Raw genomic sequence first — 18,632 nt, forward strand, 5'->3', positions numbered from 1 at the left:
TCTAGTTGTGGAATTGCTATGTTGTTTGATGAATACAGGTTTTAGTAAAAACTACCATATTGCTCTTATGAACTTTCAGGACTTGCTACTGTCCATCTTTTAATTTTTGCCAGGTTCAGGATTGTGGCATGGTTTTAACTGGCATTTCCTTATTACTATTGCAATGGGATGTGTCTTTAAAAGTTCCCTGGCTGTGCAGGTTTCCTCTCCAGTGAGCTACCATTTAATAACTCTAATGTATGCTTCTAAGAATTGCTTATCTTCTATTTATAAAAGTCATTTGTATATATAACAATCTATATTGTTAATATAGATTGCAAATGCCTTCTCCTAGTCTGCTACTTGGTTTTTTAAGAAAGATTTTATTTATTTATTTATTTATTTACTGCAAGCATGAGTAGGGGGAGGGGAAGGGCAGAGGGAGAAATCTGCCCTTAATCTCAAGCCGACTCCGTGCTCAGCACAGAGCCCCATGTGCAGTTCAATCTCACCGCCCTGAGATCAGGACCTGAGCTGAAATCAAGAGACAGACACTCAACCAAATCAGCCACCGAGGTGCCCCCTATTGCTTGTTTTTTTTTTTTTTTAATCTATGACTGTGGTGTCTTTTATAGTCTCAATTTTTAATTTGGATAAGGTCAAACCTGTCACTTTTTGTGGTCTGTGTTTTTGCAAGTCATGCTGAAAATACAATGAGTATCAGGAAAGGCAACTGGTATAATGAAATAAGCAACAGGGTAGAAAGCAAGACACACGTATAAAAAGAGCTTGAATCCCCAATCCACCATTACTAGCTGTAGGACTCCAGATAAAACAGTTTGAGTCTCAGTTTCCTCAGACAAGGGATAGCTACTCTCCACGCTGTCCAGTGATCTGACAAGCATTCTTTGTTACCAGCAGGCACAAGCCTAGCCCTGAAAGTACAGGGGTAAACAAGACAAAGTTTGTGCCCTTACAGAACTTATGCTGCAGCAGGTGGGGTGAGGGGGCACATAATAAGATAATACAGAAGCAACTTACTCAATGACATCAACTGAGAGGATGCTGTGAAATGTTCTGCAAATTGGAAAGGGTACAGGCATAGGACATGCCGATTATCACCACTGGGGATGCTGCCCCAAGTTCCTCCAAAGGGGCTCACAAAATGAAGCTTCAATTGTTCTACTTCATTTGAAAATGAACTGATAGGGAATTAAGCCATACAAGACACAATAAGTCTACCACAGAGGAAAGAGGTTTATGAGAAACGACATTTATGCTGGAAGGCATCATGGACTTTGAACCAGAAACCCAAAGACTTCATTCCATTTGGTCCAAAGCAGTCCTCCAGCCTTGCTGGGACCAGTCCTCGCTGCAACAGCTGCATACCAGCCAGGCTGGTCTCTTGATGTCCTCAACACATCGGATGGGTCTTCCACTTTTCCCACCTAATCTTAAGTCTTTTCTAACATTGTCTCTTCCTAGGTCATGCAAAGTAAGCCCTATATTGTCCGCTTATTTCATTTTTACCCATACACTTAAACGTTTGTAATCAATTTTCACTACTTCCAAACCGACAGGAATAAAGTAGGAAAACAAACTATGTACACACATGCGTTCTCTTTCCTCATTATTTCAAATACAATATACGAATCTGTAATCTGCTCTATTTAAGGTTTAAATAATGAAATAATGACAACCCAGTGGGAAAGTCACAGTACAGAGTGGAAGATGTGTTTTTCTGTAGGGTAAACTTTTAAGGGTTAAGGCATTAGATTAAGCACTATTAAGAAGTTCAAGACACGGGCAATTTGATGTAGGCAGTTGGGAAAATAGCTAAAGTTTAATCTGATTATGGGGAGCTCTAAAGATTTTCTAAAATTGTGATTCGAATCCTTGAAACAATTTTCAAAATACATTCAGTTTCCTAACATGCATGCATCTAAAGGTGAGAACTATTCAGCAGGAAAACTGGTTTTGAAACTAGCACATAGCTTGGCTTTTCATTTTTTGCTAATTAACAGATCGCGTGCAACCTGGAGAAAGAGAACTAAATAGCAGACAATGAAATCTTTATTACTTTTTCAGTCTTTCCAGAAAAAGTCCTGAATGTTAAACTAAAAACCACAGCCACAGGAACATGGAGATTTTAAAAATGTAAGTAAATGTGCATTAATCAAGTTAAACAAACAAAAAAATCTCTCTTCCAGACATAGAAAAACTGTTAGGTTTATAAAGATGAATAGAATTAAGTTTCTCTGGGTGACAGTCACCAGTTTTGAGTGTTCACTATCAGCTAGATGGTCTATTATGAGGAACTTATATACAGGTTATCTTATGTGACCCAATCTTCACCATGTGTTACTGTCTTAAAGATAAAGCAAGAAGTTACCCATCTTCGAGGGGAGATAAACTGAGCAGAGAATTGAACCCAGAAGTGTGTAGTTCAAGAAATCACTTTTTCAGATGCTGACAACATGACGATGAGGGAGTATTGCCTCATTAGTTCAACCCCTTTATAACCTCCTTACCCAGGTTCTCTCAATCTAGGTATTACAGAAACCAGGTTAATCTTCCTAAATGACCCTTTCATCATTTGACTTTCCATTTCAAAAACCTGGTTTACCAAATCCAGAAGGAACGTCTTGGCCTCAGATTCAAGACTCTTCAAAAATCTGCCCTGATCCATCCATTCCGTACTCCTGTTGGTGCACAACCTTCACAGTTCAAAAAACCCTTCCTGAGCACCTAACTATAAGCGAGGCTCTGCAAGGACATGTGGCCTTGTCCTTAAGTTGCTCACAGTATTCTGCTCACAAATTCTGTTTCTCAAATACGTGCTACTGCTTTCTGGGTCCTTCCTTACCCAGTTATTTCCCTTGAAAGGAATCTTCTGTTTGATTCTACATTCCTCCTTTTTCCTATATATCAAAATCCAACCTAGTCAAGATCTAGTGTCAATCCCAACCCCTTCGAGATGCATATACTAAATATTTTTGTTAGTTCTTTCCTCTTAACCACTAGAATGCTGGATTTCAGAGTTCTGTGGACTAGATTCCAGGCACGTGAACTCCAAGCCCCTCACACAGTGGTTCTGATTCGGAGGGTGTGGCTTCAGCTAGTCTGGGAATGTGCATTTAAACATGTCTGGCCAATTCCCAAGTTCTTACTCCTCCTACTCACGCTACCTCTCAGACAACGGGTTTGATTTTTTTCGTCTCCTCTCATTGAACTGACTGGTCTTCTGAGTACTACGGTGTCACAGACACAACCTTGATCTCAGCCTTATCAGTCCTGAGGATTCTGGTTCTTCAATTACCAACCACCTCCTGGTCCTGACCACATTTTTGGCTCAATAAAGAAGTAAAAGTTACCCATGCTGTAGGTCTGGACTTTTTTTTTTTTTTTTTTTTAACTGGTATGGTTGCTTCGTACTAGTGAGTTTGAAACAGCCTTCAGGCAGTTAAATCTCAAAGTTGTGATTCATGCCATTTCTTTTTAGGAGTCTGAGTATAGAAAAGACCAAGGAAAAGGGCGTAATGCTCACCCTGAAGAATACCAAGGAGTAACAATTCTCTAACCTATGGAGAAAAGGATGTGAAATAGCATCTAAGGGCAATCAGGTTATCAGAACTGAGTATCCTCTGATAAGCCAAAGCACCCTGCTTAAGCATAACGGCATCACTGACATTAACACACTCCCACAGTATGCATTTCCAAAAACCAAGGAAGCTGCTGGCCCAAGAGGATGAATCCTCCCTGTAACAATTTAATGAAAGCCTCTGCAATGAGAGCAGAAAATGTCAAGTGTAAGCTCCCTCTTTCTTCCTACCTGTGTCAGAGAACACTGCACAGACCTCTCAGAGGCTAAGAAAATAAGGTAATCAGAACTAATTTTTCTGGAAAATTGAAAATGTCCTAATTTTATTTTTGCATTATGGACATCTTCTGTTTTCTTCTTAAAGGCTTGAGTTAATTTTTAATCTGACTCTAACTAATTAACTCTAACTAATCTAACCTCAGTGTAACAGTTGATAAACTTTTGACCCTGCCAAAACAAGGGTCCCCAACTAGTCATAATGTCTGTTAAACTCAAAGATTCTATTAACCAAATTCTGTTTAGCAATATGAAAAAATCAGTAACTTAAATCTTCAAAGATTAAGATATTACAAGTAAACTCAAACGACAAACTGTCAATATGAAACAAAAGTTTATGTGCAAATCTACCACTGGTCTCTCTCATCAATGTGTTTTTTAAAAAGATTTATTTATTCATTCATGTATTTGAGTAGGGGAGGGCAAAAGGAAAGGGAGAGAATCTCAGATTGCTCATACGCACAGAGCCCCAAGCAAGGCTCAGTCTCACAACCCTGAGGTCATGACCTGAGCCAAAACCAATAATCAGATGCTTAACTAAGGTGCTCCTCTGATCAATGTCTTAATACTACCGTTACTCAATTGAAAAACAGTGACTGCTTTACTTAATGGCATATATTGCATATTTATTATTTAATTGTCTACTAGATGGGTGTGGGGCCTGTTTTAGATTCTCCCTCTCAAAAAAAAAAAAACAACACACATAAAAAAACCCATATTTTTCCTTGCTTGCTCCATTTTTCATATATTTGAAATGCATCTTTAGATTTTATATATTGGTTTATATATGTGAATATATACATACAATCTATATAATATGTAAATACAGATATTATGTATATAAATATATATTTACCTATCTATTCAACCATCTAATAATTTGCAGGGAAGAAACTACATGGGGAAGTCATTCTGATTGTCCATTCTCATCTAGGATAATGGAGAAGAGTACTACGGCTTTCATCACATTTATATGAGAAGAGTGCATTTACACTGATTCATGGATAAACTCACAAGTTTTTGGATCAGAAGATTTATACCTGGTTTTGCTACCTCTGTGACCTTAGATAAATCATTTATTCTTTGAAACTCTATTTCTCACCTGTACACTAGGTATACTAGTATACCTACTGTATACTGCCTCTATCAAGTTTTTGTAAGGCTTCAAAAAAGATAAGTGTTTTCCAGTGCACTTTTACACACATATAGTAATAAATATAAAATAACATCACTACACGTGTAGTGTATTTAAGTGATAACAAAAAGCCAAAAAAGACAATACATATGTAAGAACCAAAATAATCACTCAGTAAATTCACAAATGATAGCTTTGTTTATATTACCATTAAGATATTCATTTTTGGATTAGCAAGACAGGAAACAACATGTGTTGGAGAGGATGTGGAGAATATATTGCCTATTTATTATTTAATTGTCTACTAGATGGGTGTGGGGCCTGTTTTGCACTGTTTTATATTCCACTGTTGGTGGGAATGCAAGTTGGTTCAGCCAATTTGGAAAACAGTGTGGAGATTCCTTAAGAAATTAAAAATAGAGCTTCCCTATGACCCTGCAATTGCACTAATGGGTATTTACCCCAAAGATACAGATGTCGTGAAAAGAAGGGCCATCTGTACCCCAATGTTTATAGCAGCAATGGCCACAGTTGCCAAACTGTGGAAAGGACCAAGATGCCCTTCAACGGACGAATGGATAAGGAAGATGTGGTCCATATACACCTCCATCAGAAAGGATGAATACCCAACTTTTGTAGCAACATGGACGGGACTGGAAGAGATTATGCTGAGTGAAATAAGTCAAGCAGAGAGAGTCAATTATCATATGGTTTCACTTATTTGTGGAGCATAACAAATATCATGGAGGACAAGGAGAGTTAGGAGAAGGGAGTTGGGGGAAATTGGAAGGGGACCAGGAAAGACTATGGACTCTGAAAAACAATCTGAGGGTTTTGAAGAGGCGGCGGGGGGGGGGGGGGGGGACGACCAGGTGGTGGGTATTGGAGAGGGCACGGATTGCATGGAGCACTGGGTGTGGTGCAAAAACAATGAATACTGTTACGCTGAAAATAAAAAATTAAAAAAATTTAAAAAAAAAAAAGATATTCATTTTTGGGATGCCTGGGTGACTCAGTTGGTTAAGCGGCTGCCTTACGCTCAGGTCATGATCCCAGCATCCTGGGATACAGTCCCACATCTGGCTCCTTGCTCAGCGGGGAAACTGCTTCTCCCTCTGCCTCTGCCTGCCACTCTGTCTGCCTGTGCTCACTCTCTCCGACAAATAAAATCTTAAAAAAAATTTTTTTTTAAATGTAAAGATATTTATTTTTAATCTCAGTGAGAATATTATTAGTTATAGATTTCACTATGTAAGAATAAGAACATAATCTGGTCCCATCTACAAATTATATTATGAAAAGCAAATATAATTATGGAAATGTATATGCCCTCACTAATTTCAATAACATAATTAAATTATAGGTTTCACTACTTAGAAATGAAATAACCTGACCCCTTCCACAAATATGACTGTGAAATATAAAAATAATTTGTAAGAATACATATACATCATTTACTGAAAGGTTATACAAGCACATGTGCATGGATGAAACAGCTACGTTACTGAAACATGCCAAACTCAATTGTGATAAATAATTATAAATGCCTTAAAAGATACTGGTCTTTAAAAGAATGCTGTTGTGAATATGTTTGCAAAGCAGATGTGCATTTCCAAATTAATCCTTTATGGTTGGTAAATGGGATTGATGAGAAAAGAACACTGCACTGGGAAACAGCAAAACTGGCCTTTGTTTTATCAACAAATAACTGTTTAGAATTTGCTACAGGTTAGGCATTAGCCTAGATGCTTGAGATAATTTCCTGAGCAAGGCAAACAAAAATCTGTCCTCGTGAAGCTTGCAAACAAAAGGGGACATGAAAGGACAGGTCATGAAAGGACAAACAAAAATCACATAATAATTAAAAGGTACCAAGTGAAGGGGCGCCTGGGTGGCTCAGTGGGTTAAAGTCTCTGCCTTCAGCTCAGGTCATGATCCCAGGGTCCTGGGATTGAGCCCTGCATCAGGCTCTTTGCTCCGCGGGGAGTCTGCTTCCTTCTCTCTCTACCAGCCTCTCTGCCTACTTGTGATCTCTGTCTGTCAAATAAATAAATGAAATCTTTAAAATAAATAAATAAATAAATAAATAAATAAAAATAAAAGGTACCAAGTGCTACATAAATGAGTAAATCCAAGTGCTATGGAAAATATAGCAGTTTAAGGGGACCAGGCATATGTGAATATGGCAGGGCAGGTCTCAGTTTTTTGTTTTTTGTTTTTTTTTTTCAAGAATGTGTGTGTTTTTTTTTTAAGATTTTATTTATTTATTTGACAGAGAGAGATCACAAGTAGGCAGAGAGGCGGCAGAGAGAGAGAGAGGAGGAAGCAGGCTCCCTGCTGAGCAGAGAGCCCGATGCGGGACTCGATCCCAGGACCCTGAGATCATGACCTGAGCCGAAGGCAGAGGCTTAACCCACTGAGCCACCCAGGCGCCCCTGGTCTCAGTTTTAAATAGAGTTGTTAAGCTAGGTGTAGTTTAAAAAGTACAAAGCAATAACTGAAAGGAAAAATACACTAGCAGGAATCAACAATAGATTAGAAGATGCAGAAGAACAGATCAGCAGTCTGGAAGAGAGCATAGCGGAAAGCACCAAAGCTGAACAGCAAAAAGAGTAAGAGAAAGGAGGACAGGTTAAGGGACCTCTTGGACAACAACAAGGGAAGGAACATTGTATTATATGGGCCCCAGAGGGAGAAGAAAGGGGCAGAAGTTATATTTGAAGAAATAATACCTGAGCATTTTCCTAGAGAAGGAAACAGACTCCTAGGTTAAGAAGCACAGAGAGCTCCAAACAAGATGAACCAAGTAAGTCCACATCGTGATACGTAATAACTAAAATGTTAAAGATCACAGATAAGCAAAGAATCTTAAAAGCAGCAAGAGAGGAGCAACTAATTACAAAAGAAGAAGGGAAAAGGCCTTGTACTAATTCTTTCACAGAAGCTTTGCAGGCCAGAAGGGAGTGGCATAATAGATTCAAAATCCTGAAAGGGAAAAACAACAACAGCAACATACCTCCCCAGCAGCAAGATTACCATTCAGAATAGAAGGACAGAGTTCCCCCAGACAAACAAAAGTTAAAGGAGTTCATCACCGTTAAACTGGCCCTATAGGAAATGTTAAAGGGAATTCATTAAGTGAAAAAGAGAAAGTCATAATTGGAAGGAAAATTATGAAATTTTCAAAATTAGAAAATTATGAGAGAACAAAATCTCATGAGTAAAAGCAAACAGAGACAGAGAACAATCACAGAGCTACTACGCATGTTAAAGAACAGAAGTAGCAAAACCAATTATATCGTAAAGGTTAGTTAAAGGGAACTCAGAATAAAAACATGTAAATTATAGTAACAAATATACAAAATGTGATGGGGGAGTAAAAATAGGTTTTTTTTTAAGAATGTGTGTGAACGTAAGTGACCATCAACTTAATACAGACTGTTATATATTTAAGATGTTATATATGAACCTCATGGAAACCACAAACAAAAAGCCTATAATAATAAGTACGTTAAGAAAGCCAAACATAAAAGAAAGTCATCAACCATAAGGAAAGGGAACAAGGAAAAAAAGGAACAGAGAAGAACTACAAAGAAAAAAAAAAAAAGAAACCAAACCTAGAAAACAATTAACAAAATGGCAGTGAGTACATACCTCTCAATAATTAATTTAAATGTAAATTGTCTAAATGCTCAATCACACTGGGAAGGTTATGTGCTATGGTGAAAGCTGTCAATTGTGTAAGACTGATGAATCACAGATCTGTATCCCCGAAACAAATAATGCACTATATGTTAAATAAATATATAAATACTAAATGATCAAAAGATACAGGATGACTGAATTAAAAATAAAAGACACATGGCACATACGCCGCCTACAAGAGACCCACTTCAGATCTAAAGACAAATACAGATTGAAAGTAAAGGGATGGAAAAAAATATTCCATGCAAAGGGAGACAAAAATAAAAATGCCAAACTAGCAAGAGTTGTATCAGACAAAACAGACTTTGAAACAAAGACTGTGGGGTTCCTGGGTGGCTAGGCTGGTTAAGCCTCTGCCTTCAGCCCAGATCATGATCTCAGGGTCCTGGGATTGAGCCCTGCGTCGGGGCTCCCTGCTCAGTGTGGAGTCTACTTCTCCCTCTTCCTCTCCCTGTGTGTGTGCATGTGTGTGCTCTCTCATATCAATAAAATCTTTAAAAAAATAAAACAAAACAAAGACTGTAACCAAAAAATGGCATTACATAATGATAAAGGGATCAATATAACAAGAGGATATAATGATTGTGAATATCTACACACCCAACAATGGAGCACTTGAATACATAAATACTGAAAAATATGAAGGGAGAAATTGACAGTAATATAATAACAGCAGGCAACTTTAACACCCACTTACAACAATGGGTAGATCATCCAAGCAGAAAAATCAACAGAAAGGAAATAATAAAGATTGGAGCAGAAATCTATGAAATAGAGATTAAAAAAAAAAAAAAGAAACCAAGAACGTTTCTTCAAAAAGATAACAAAATTGATAAAGCTTTAGCCAAACTCATTAAGAAAAAAAAAAAAAAAGAGGATGCAAATAAGTAACATCAGAAATGAAAGAGAAGTGACACCGAACACCATAGAAATACAAAAGAATATAAAAGTTACTAAGAAAAATTATATGTCAAAAAACTGGACAACTTAGAAATGGATAAATTCTTAGAAATGTACCATCTTCCAAAAGCAGTCATGAAGAAATAGGAAATCTAACCAGACGAAACTAACAACAAAATTCAATCAGTAATCAAAAAACTTTCCAACAAACAAAAGCCCAGGACCAGATGGATTCACAGGTGAATTCCACGACACATTTCAAGAATTAACATCAATTCTCAAACTATTTCAAAAAACAGAAGAGGAAGGAAATGTCCAGATACATTCTATGAGGTCAACAATACCCTGATGCCAAAAATACACAAAAAGGAAACTATAGGCCAATATACCTGATGAACACAGGTATCCACTTGTGACAAAAAATGCTAAACAAAGTATGCTTAGAGGGACCATACCTCAACATAATAAAGGCCATACATGACAAACCAGAGCGAACATCATGGTGAAAAACTGAAAGCTTTTCCTCTAAGATCGGGAACAAGATAAGGATGTCCACCTCACCACTTTAATTTAACATGATACTTTAAGTCCTAGCCATAGCAATCACACAAGGAAAGAAATAAACAGTATCCAAATGGGGAGGGAAAAAAGAAAACTCACTATTTGCAGATGACAGGATACTTTAGATAACCCTAAAGACTTCACCAAAACACTGTTCGAATAAAAGCATTCAGTATGGTTGCAAGATATAAAATTAATACATAGAAATTTGGGGCATTTCTATATACTAATAACAAAGCAGAAACAGAAATTAAGAAAACAATGCCAGTTATAACTACACCAAAAAGAATAAAATACCTAGGAATAAACTTTACCAAGGAAGTGAAAGACCTAGATGCTGAAAACTATACAACATGGATAAAAGAAATTAAAGAGCCCATATACAAATGAAAAGATACATCATACTCATGGATTGGAGGAATAATATTGTTAAAATGTCCGTACTACCCAAAGCAACATACAGACTCAGTGCAATCATGATCAACATACAACAGCACTTTCCACGCATCTCAGAATAAACAATCCTAACGTTGGTCTGGAACCACAGAAGACCCTGCACAGCCAAAGCAATCTTGAGAAAGAAGAACGAAGCTGAAGGCATTAGAGTCTGATTTCAAAATATACTACAAAGCTACAGAAATCGAAACAGCATGGTACTGGCATAAAAACAGACACACAGATCACCGGAACAGGAGAGAGAGCCCAGAAATGAACTGATGCTTATGTGGGTTATTCAGTCTATGACAAAGAAGGCAAGAATATACAATGAAGAAAAGACAGTCTTTCCAGTTAATGGTGCTGGGAAAACGGGACAGCTACATGCAGAAGAAGGAAGGTGCCCAACTTTCTCACGCCATACACAAAAAGAAACTCGAGATGGATTAAAGGCCTAAATGTGAGACCCCAAACCATAAAAATCCTAGAAGAAAACACAAGCAGAAATTTCTTGGATATCAGCCTTATTAACAGTTTCCTAGATCGCTCTCGTCAGGCAAGGGAAACAAAGGCAAAAATACACGACAGGGACTGCATCAAAATAAAAAGCTTCTGGACAATGAAGGAAAGAAACAACAAAACAAGGCAATCTGCTGAGTGGAAGAATGTATTTGTACATGATATCTTTGATGAAGGATTAATTTCTGAAATATGTAACTTAACACAATTCAACACCAAAACCCCCAAATAATATCCAATTAAAAAATGGGTAGAGGACCTGAATAGAAATGTTTCCAACTAAGACATCCAGATGGCCAACAAACACATGAAAATCTGATCAACTTCGCTCGGCATCAGGGAAATACAAATCAAAGCCACACTGAGATTCCACTTTACACCTGCCAGAATGGCCAGTATCCAAAAGAAGAAAAATAACAGGTGTCGGCGAGGATGTGGAGAAGAGGGAACCCTCGTGCACCGTTGGTGGGAACATAAAATGGTGCAGCCACTGTAGAAAAATTTTTTGGTGCCCCCAAAAATTAAAAATAGAGCCACCATATGATCCAGCAACTCCACTACTGGGTATTTACTCAAAAGAAAGGAAAACACGAACTCCAAAAGATATAAGCACCCCTATGTTTATTGCAGCATTATTTCCAATAGCCAAGATATGAAAGTAACCCAGGTGTCCATCGATAGATAGATGGATAAATAAGATGTGTGATATATTTGTATATATATCTCACAATAGAATATTAGTCCAAAAAAAAAAAAAACCCAAAACAAAAAAGGGCCACCTGGGTGGCTCAGTCAGTTAAGCTGCTGCCTTCCACTCAGGTCATGATCCCAGCATCCGGGGATCAGGTCCCACATCGGGCTCCTTGCTCAGGGGGGAGCCTGCTTCTCTCTCTGCCTCTACCTGCCACTTTGCCTGCTTGTCCTCTCTCTCTTTGACAAATAAATAAATAAAACCTTTAAAAAAAAAAATCTTGTCATTTATGACAACATGGAAAGACCTAGAGAGTGTGATGCTAACTGAAATAAGTCTAACAGAGAAACACACACACTACAGGATTTCATGTATACATGGAACCTAAAAAAAAGAAAGAAAAAAAAAACGCAGAGGAAGAAAGAAAAGCAGAAACAGACTCATAAATACAGAGAACAGGTGACTGCCAGGGGAGGAGGGATTGGAGGACAAACAAAATGAATGAAGAGGAGTAGGAGATGCGGGACTCCAGTTCAGGAATGAAGAAGTCACAGGGATGAAAGGTACAGCCTGCAGAATACAGTCTGTTTTGTATTGTATTGTAATAGCACTGTCTGGGGACCAATGATAGCCACACTTCTAGTGAGCATTGCATAAGGTATAGAGTTTTTTGGATCACTGTGTTGTACTCCTGAAACATTAAAAAAAAAAAAGAAAAGAAAAGAAGAAACCTGTCTTGACTACTGCTTCCCCCAATTTTTTTGATCATAAGATCGTTTTCTCTTAACACTTATGAAAGAAGAAGAAAAAAAAAACATATTAAGAAGACAGCCATACAGCTTTCTGGCAGAAAGATCTGGCCAGGCAGCCAGAGAGAAGAGCCAGTGTAAAGGCTCCACTGATTCTGCCAAAATAACCCTGTGAAAGGAGAATATCCCATTTTGCAGATGAGTAAATAGTGTCTCAGTGTGATGGAATTAAGGCAATAGAGCTAGTCAGTAAAAAAAAAGCTAGGACTAGAAAGAAACTAGGTTTCTTGACTCTTGGTCCAACACTTTGCTGTTGTTTCCTGCCTCTGTTCACCAGGCTAGAAGAAAGCTGCTCTGTTTCCTAAAAAGCCCTGAGTAAGGTGTTACCACAGTTGTGGTGGTTGTTGCTATTATTATTAGGTCCACTGATACTTCTTGAAAGATAGTTAAAGCTCAAAGAATAATTTCATTTTTACCTTCTCATGGTTTATTATTGCCCTTCCTTTATCTGTGCTTCTTTCCTTGGGTGGGTCATTGCAATATCAGATTTTTAGTTAAAGGAATTCTATTTCTTTGGATATTTGATAAAGGTGTGAAACACAAGAATAAGGTATAAAATAGAAAGCATTGGGGCGCCTGGGTGGCTCAGTGGGTTAAGCCGCTGCCTTTGGCTCAGGTCATGATCTCAGGGTCCTGGGATCGAGTCCCGCATCGGGCTCTCTGCTCAGCAGGGAGCCTGCTTCCTCCTCTCTCTCTCTCTCTGCCTGCCTCTCTGCCTACTTGTGATCTCTTTCTGTCAAATAAATAAATAAAATCTTTTAATAAATAAATAAATAAATAAAATAGAAAGCATTTATAAATTAATATACGAAAGAGCTATGAGAGAATGGCGAGAATGCGGAGCCCAGCGATAGGGAGGTAGAGAGCAACCTCTCTCCAGAGGCAGGAAGGGGAGGTGAGGGGGTTGCCAGAAGTCAAGGGAAGCGCAACACAGCGAGCAGACAAGAGGGAGACCTTGGAAACAAGTCAGGACCTAGCTTTAAGCTACTACAGGACAATGAGGACTCTGGCCTTGAAAAAATAATGAGCTTCAAGTACAAAGTTTAAAAACTAAGATGCTACAAAAGAGGAAATTTGTAAGAAAGACAATAGTGGAGAGGGGGCTGGAGAAGAGAGGAGATATAAAGAGAGTCTCAAAATGTGAGAAGATATACAATGAACAATATAAAAGAAAAAGCCAAGCAAGAATCCAATTTCAGACACAGTAGACTTGAGAGCTGGTGGAATTACTAGCAGCCAAAGGGAACAGAGAGGACAATCTGAAAGCTGAGTAGCTGACTTGGTAACACTAGGTTTAAGGCGGCAGTGAGGTTCTCACGAGGAGAGAGAAGGGCCCAGCACACAGGAGGTAATTTTGGAAGATGTGTGTCATCTGGGCCTGTTTTGTCCCACAGGTGGCTACTGAGTTCCCGAATGTGCTGTCAGTATAAAACACATAACAAGATGTTGATTTCACATGGGGGAAAAATGTGTTATAGTTTTTCTTTTTTTTTTTTTTACAATGCTTGCATGTTGAAATAATACTTGCATGAATTGGGTTAACTAAAATCTGTTACTGAAATTAATTTCACCTGTCTTTTTACTTCTTAACGCCACTATTAGAAAATTTTTAATTACATATACAGTTTGCAGATTCCTACTGGACGGTGTTGCTACAGAGCATTACTAGATAGATTTCAGGATCACATAAGGGGATGAGATCCATGAGTAAATCAAAGACATTATTCTGAGATTTTTTTCAACTGAAAACAGCCAGATATGGGAGAAAGAACGCACGTCATTATAAAGATAATATTCACTGAATGCTCGAAGAACTATACTGGCCAGAGTTAGTGCATTATCTTCTTTGTTCCTTCCAACAGCTTTATGAAATGGTATCATTGTCTTCTTTTATAGAAAAAAAAAACTAAGTCCTAAACAAGTTAACCTGCCCAAGGTCACAAAGTTGTATCTTGGTGTTGGGATTCAAATCCATGACTCACTCCAGATCTCAAGGTCTAAACTGCCACATCATCAATTCCAGAACAATTTATACTCTGCAGCTCTTCAACTGTTAGATTTTAACTGGCTATATTTAAACTAACAACTTATTAGAATGGTTCACTGTCAAGAGTCAGAGACATACCAGAGATGTCCTAATTCGATTACAATACAAATGTATAAATTTGTAACTTCAGAATTTTGCCGAGCTACTCATGTTGGCATATTTTTACCATGTTGAGCTTAAATAAGAGCTTACTGGTGTAATCTCTTGTCCCTTAACAACATCTACTCCTAAATATCCAAAATGGTCAGGTTAGACGGCAGACTGTCCAAGGGAGAGGATTCTGGGCACAACCCTCTATAGTAAGACCCAGTTTTCTGAATATAACAAATTTACGATACGGAGCTACTTAAATTTTAAAAACCCTCTTTCAGACTATGATAGCGCCTGAACCTCCCAAACTGTGATTAAAATGTTTTGAAGGGATCAATTATACGCCAATTTTAAAAAGGTGTTTTTAAGGGAGCTGGATGAAATTGCAACTTTTTTGTTGAAAGAACAAGAATTAAGCTTACCCAACTGGATAGCTTTGAGAGAGGATTTATATTCCTTAAAAAATATATTCCTTGAGGAATAGACGGGGAAAAAATGTCTTGATATTTTGACTGGAATAACATAAAATCTCCTACAAATATAAATTGGGACCAAAAGAATGAGGTGTTTTTCATTTATGTTTGGTGGGTTGGATTTAATTTTAAAGACAAATGTATCATTCCTCCCTTTCCATCTTTCATCTTTATTACCTATCTGGCCATGACAGCAGTTATCACAGAACTGCTAAACATGAAGAGTAACAGCTAAATTACATCATTTTCAGGAACTTGCCCATGTAAATTTTACTAGGCAGTTCGGCTCAGATTATAAAAACACATGTCCCCAGGCTTAAAACAAAGGTTTGCTAAACATTTACACTATAGAAAGGGGAAAGCAAAAGGGAATTTGAAGGAAAAAATATAAGCTTTGGAATAAGACTAATTAGCAGACATCGAGAAAAACTACATTCACGTTGGACATGGATTCAAAGCAGTATCTCTCTGTATGGACCCAGTAGCTTATTTTGGAATTTAACCCTCAGAAACCTTCCCACTGCCAGCATCATTTTTTAAAGCAACAGGACTTTTATGTGAACATAGGCACAAAAATACCTCCTCGGAAAACCCAAAGTTTCTGAAAAATGGTTTTCTGAAAAGGCAGTATCACAACAGTACAGGGTAGAATTAACAAGAGCAAGCCCTTTATTTTGGCTGAGATTAATTCCCATGACTCTTCCATTCCAATTACGGTGAAATCCTTGGACTTTTCTTACTCATTACAATTCATAATAATCTGTAACAAAGGTTCAGGCCCCCAAGGAGCCAGTTAGCTCTAAAACTGCTTTATCCATCCAAGTGCAAAGGTGTCAAGGACATGAAGCGATAGCCCCGGGCATTAAGAGATGGCTAGCTCACTCTTCTCACTGAGAGTCGCCACACTGAGTCCCTCATTTCCAGGAGCATCTCTCTTCTCAAACTTCCCTTGAGCTTCTCATCCTTATAGACTGTCAACTGGACAGGTAATCCTTGTAGCTGCCCTGCTGCTTCCCATTTGTACATCAGCATTAGTAGGCTGGGTTTGGGGGTTAATTTTCTCTTTATGAAGCACATATTGTATGCCAAGCACTATAGGTACTAGAAATACTAGCAGTGAACAAAATGAAAAAAATCTCAGCGCTGATATTTACATTCTAGTGGGGAACACTTGCAGTAAACAAGATAAACAAAAGAGTCTGTTAAATAATGCTATAAAGGAAAAAAAAAAAAAAATGAAGCAAGAAGGGGGATAGTTACTGTGGTGGGTGGGGTAGGAAAGGCTGAAAGTTTAGACAGGGTGGCCAGAGAAGGCGGAGACGGCTTCGCTTCACGTATAATCAGGTAGATGGTGTGAGCCTGAGAGCGTGGAGAGAGAGCAAAATCCGGGCCTGATCTGTGTCAGCCGGAGTGGGAAAAAGAAAGGAGATTAGCATACTTTAACAAGCCCCATAGTGGAGAAGGAACCATATGGAAACCACATCACTTTCTCTTTTTGTAGTCACAGAACCAGGTTCTTCTGCCAAAACTCTCGGGCAGTTCCTGGGATACCCACGGACACACACGCACCCCTCTCTCTCCAGGACAGAGCCCCGTGGGCAGCAAAAAGCGGGGTGAATTCAGAGTCGAGTACTGGCCCGGGAAACTGGGAGAGTCGTCGTCGCAAGGAACACACCAGACCGCCCCCCCCCAACCTCCGTAAACAAATGGGAACCTCCCCGATTCCACGATGCAAAGCCCGGGAGGCCGGGGCAAGCACGCAGACACACCCCCGGGACTGCAGGCACGGCGCGGGGAGGAGAGGAGGCATGGGTTCAACCGTTAGAGACAAAACCCCCAGAATTTCCGGAGGCAGGGTCGGGACCACGCGAGGGAAACGCCGGCCCCCCGGCGGGGGTCGGGCCGGGGAGGAAAGCACGGTGCGGGAGGCGAGCGGGAATGGCCGCCGCGGGAACGGGGGGCGGTTTCGTCGGGCATCCCGGGCGCCCGGCCGGCTGCGCGCTTGCAACAGGAGGCTGGACGCGAGCGGGCGCCTCGAGGTGCCGGGGCGGGACCGCGACCCCCAGACAAAGATCCCGAGCCCGCGGCCCCGGCCCGCGCGCCCACCCCCCCCCCCCCAGCCCAAACGTTCACCGCCCCCTCCCCAGGCCCACCGAGCGCCACGGGTTCCAGCAGTCGAACCCGCGGCTCCCGCGCTGCCGCCGTCCGCCCGGCCCCTTCCCGCCCAGTGCGTTGGTCGCGGAGAGAAAGGAGAAAGGCGGCGGCGGCGCGCGGCGCCCACTCACCATGATCCGCTGAGGCGCGGCGACCCCGGCGGGCGAAGATGCGCTGTCCAGGGTAGCCAGCGTTCCTCTGCCCCGCGCTCCCGCCGCGCCCGCTCTACTTACCCACGCCCACACCCACGCCCGGCGCGCGCACGCCCGCCCGCCTCTCCGCCCCCTCGGGCTCGCGCCGCTCCCGCGCGGCGCTCCGAGCTCCAGGGCCGTTTCGGGCGCCCGCCGCTCCCCACCCCCTCCCCTCGCCGGGGGCTCGCCGGCCGCGGCGCGAGGAGGGCGGCGGGGGGAGGGGCGGGGCCCGGCGAAGCGGGTGGCCCCCGGCGGCCTAGCGCGCCCCCTCCCGGACGCCCGGCTCCGTCCGCGGCGCCCCCTGCCGGCCGGGTGGCGATTTGCAGGCGCAGCCGACGCCCGTCGCGTGGCGTGGCCCAACGTTCGCAGAGCGTCCGCGCGGACCTCCCCGCCCGCCGCTGCCCGCTGCCAGGACCCGCAGCTGTAGAGGCGAGGGCTCTGCTCCTCCTCTTAGCTGGGCTCCGCGGTTTTCAAGCACACGTCAAAGGGAATGGCTTATGCTCTTGCGGGTTTGCGGGGTGTGGGTGTCTTAGATCCACGGAGCAGTCCGGCTCTCTTTGGCTTCAAGTCGGGCGCGGATCAGTCTGAGCAGGCAACTGCTTGTTTCACACGACGGTGCCTGCAGAGGTCTCATTCCAGGGACTTTTTAGTTACTACCACCAATGGTTAGTTGAACACTTAAGCGTGAACAGAAAGTATGGGGTCTTAGATGCTGGACTTTTAATTTTTTGAAGTTTTTGTCACCCAGGTGGAAGATGTTAGGAAAGATAGACCTGTGCGTGCTGCATGACCTTTCCCGCTCTTTAGCGTTGGGAATGCTTGCTTTTTTATGTGGCCGATGTAGTACACTGAAATGCAAGGAAAGGTAAATGTGTTTGTTGAGAGTCAGTACACCACATCTGCATGTACACGGAGGTCCCTGCCGTATACACTTAGCATTCCACACCTGAAGGTCTGCGGGTGAGTTTGCAGTTTTGTGAAGTAGCAGAGTGACTAGCCATCCGTGTCAGGGCTAATTGTTGTCACATAACCTCCTAGTATTTAGAGTTAACTGTCGTTGGAGTGT

General features: G+C 41.0%; 1 protein-coding gene across 1 annotated transcript in view; it reads right to left on the reverse strand.

Annotated features, from left to right (window-relative positions):
* ELOVL2 (ELOVL fatty acid elongase 2) overlaps positions 1-17,646 on the reverse strand; it is a 63,484-nt gene extending 45,838 nt beyond the window's left edge. The window contains exon 1 of the mRNA XM_082730184.1: positions 17,507-17,646. Within this exon, the coding sequence (XP_082586310.1) occupies positions 17,507-17,509 (3 nt within the window). The 5' untranslated portion in view covers positions 17,510-17,646. The remainder of the gene's footprint in view (positions 1-17,506) is intronic.
* Positions 17,647-18,632: the final 986 nt, after the last annotated feature.

Source organism: Mustela nivalis (assembly GCF_964662115.1).
Source record: "Mustela nivalis genome assembly, chromosome: 5".
NCBI lineage: Eukaryota > Metazoa > Chordata > Mammalia > Carnivora > Mustelidae > Mustela > Mustela nivalis.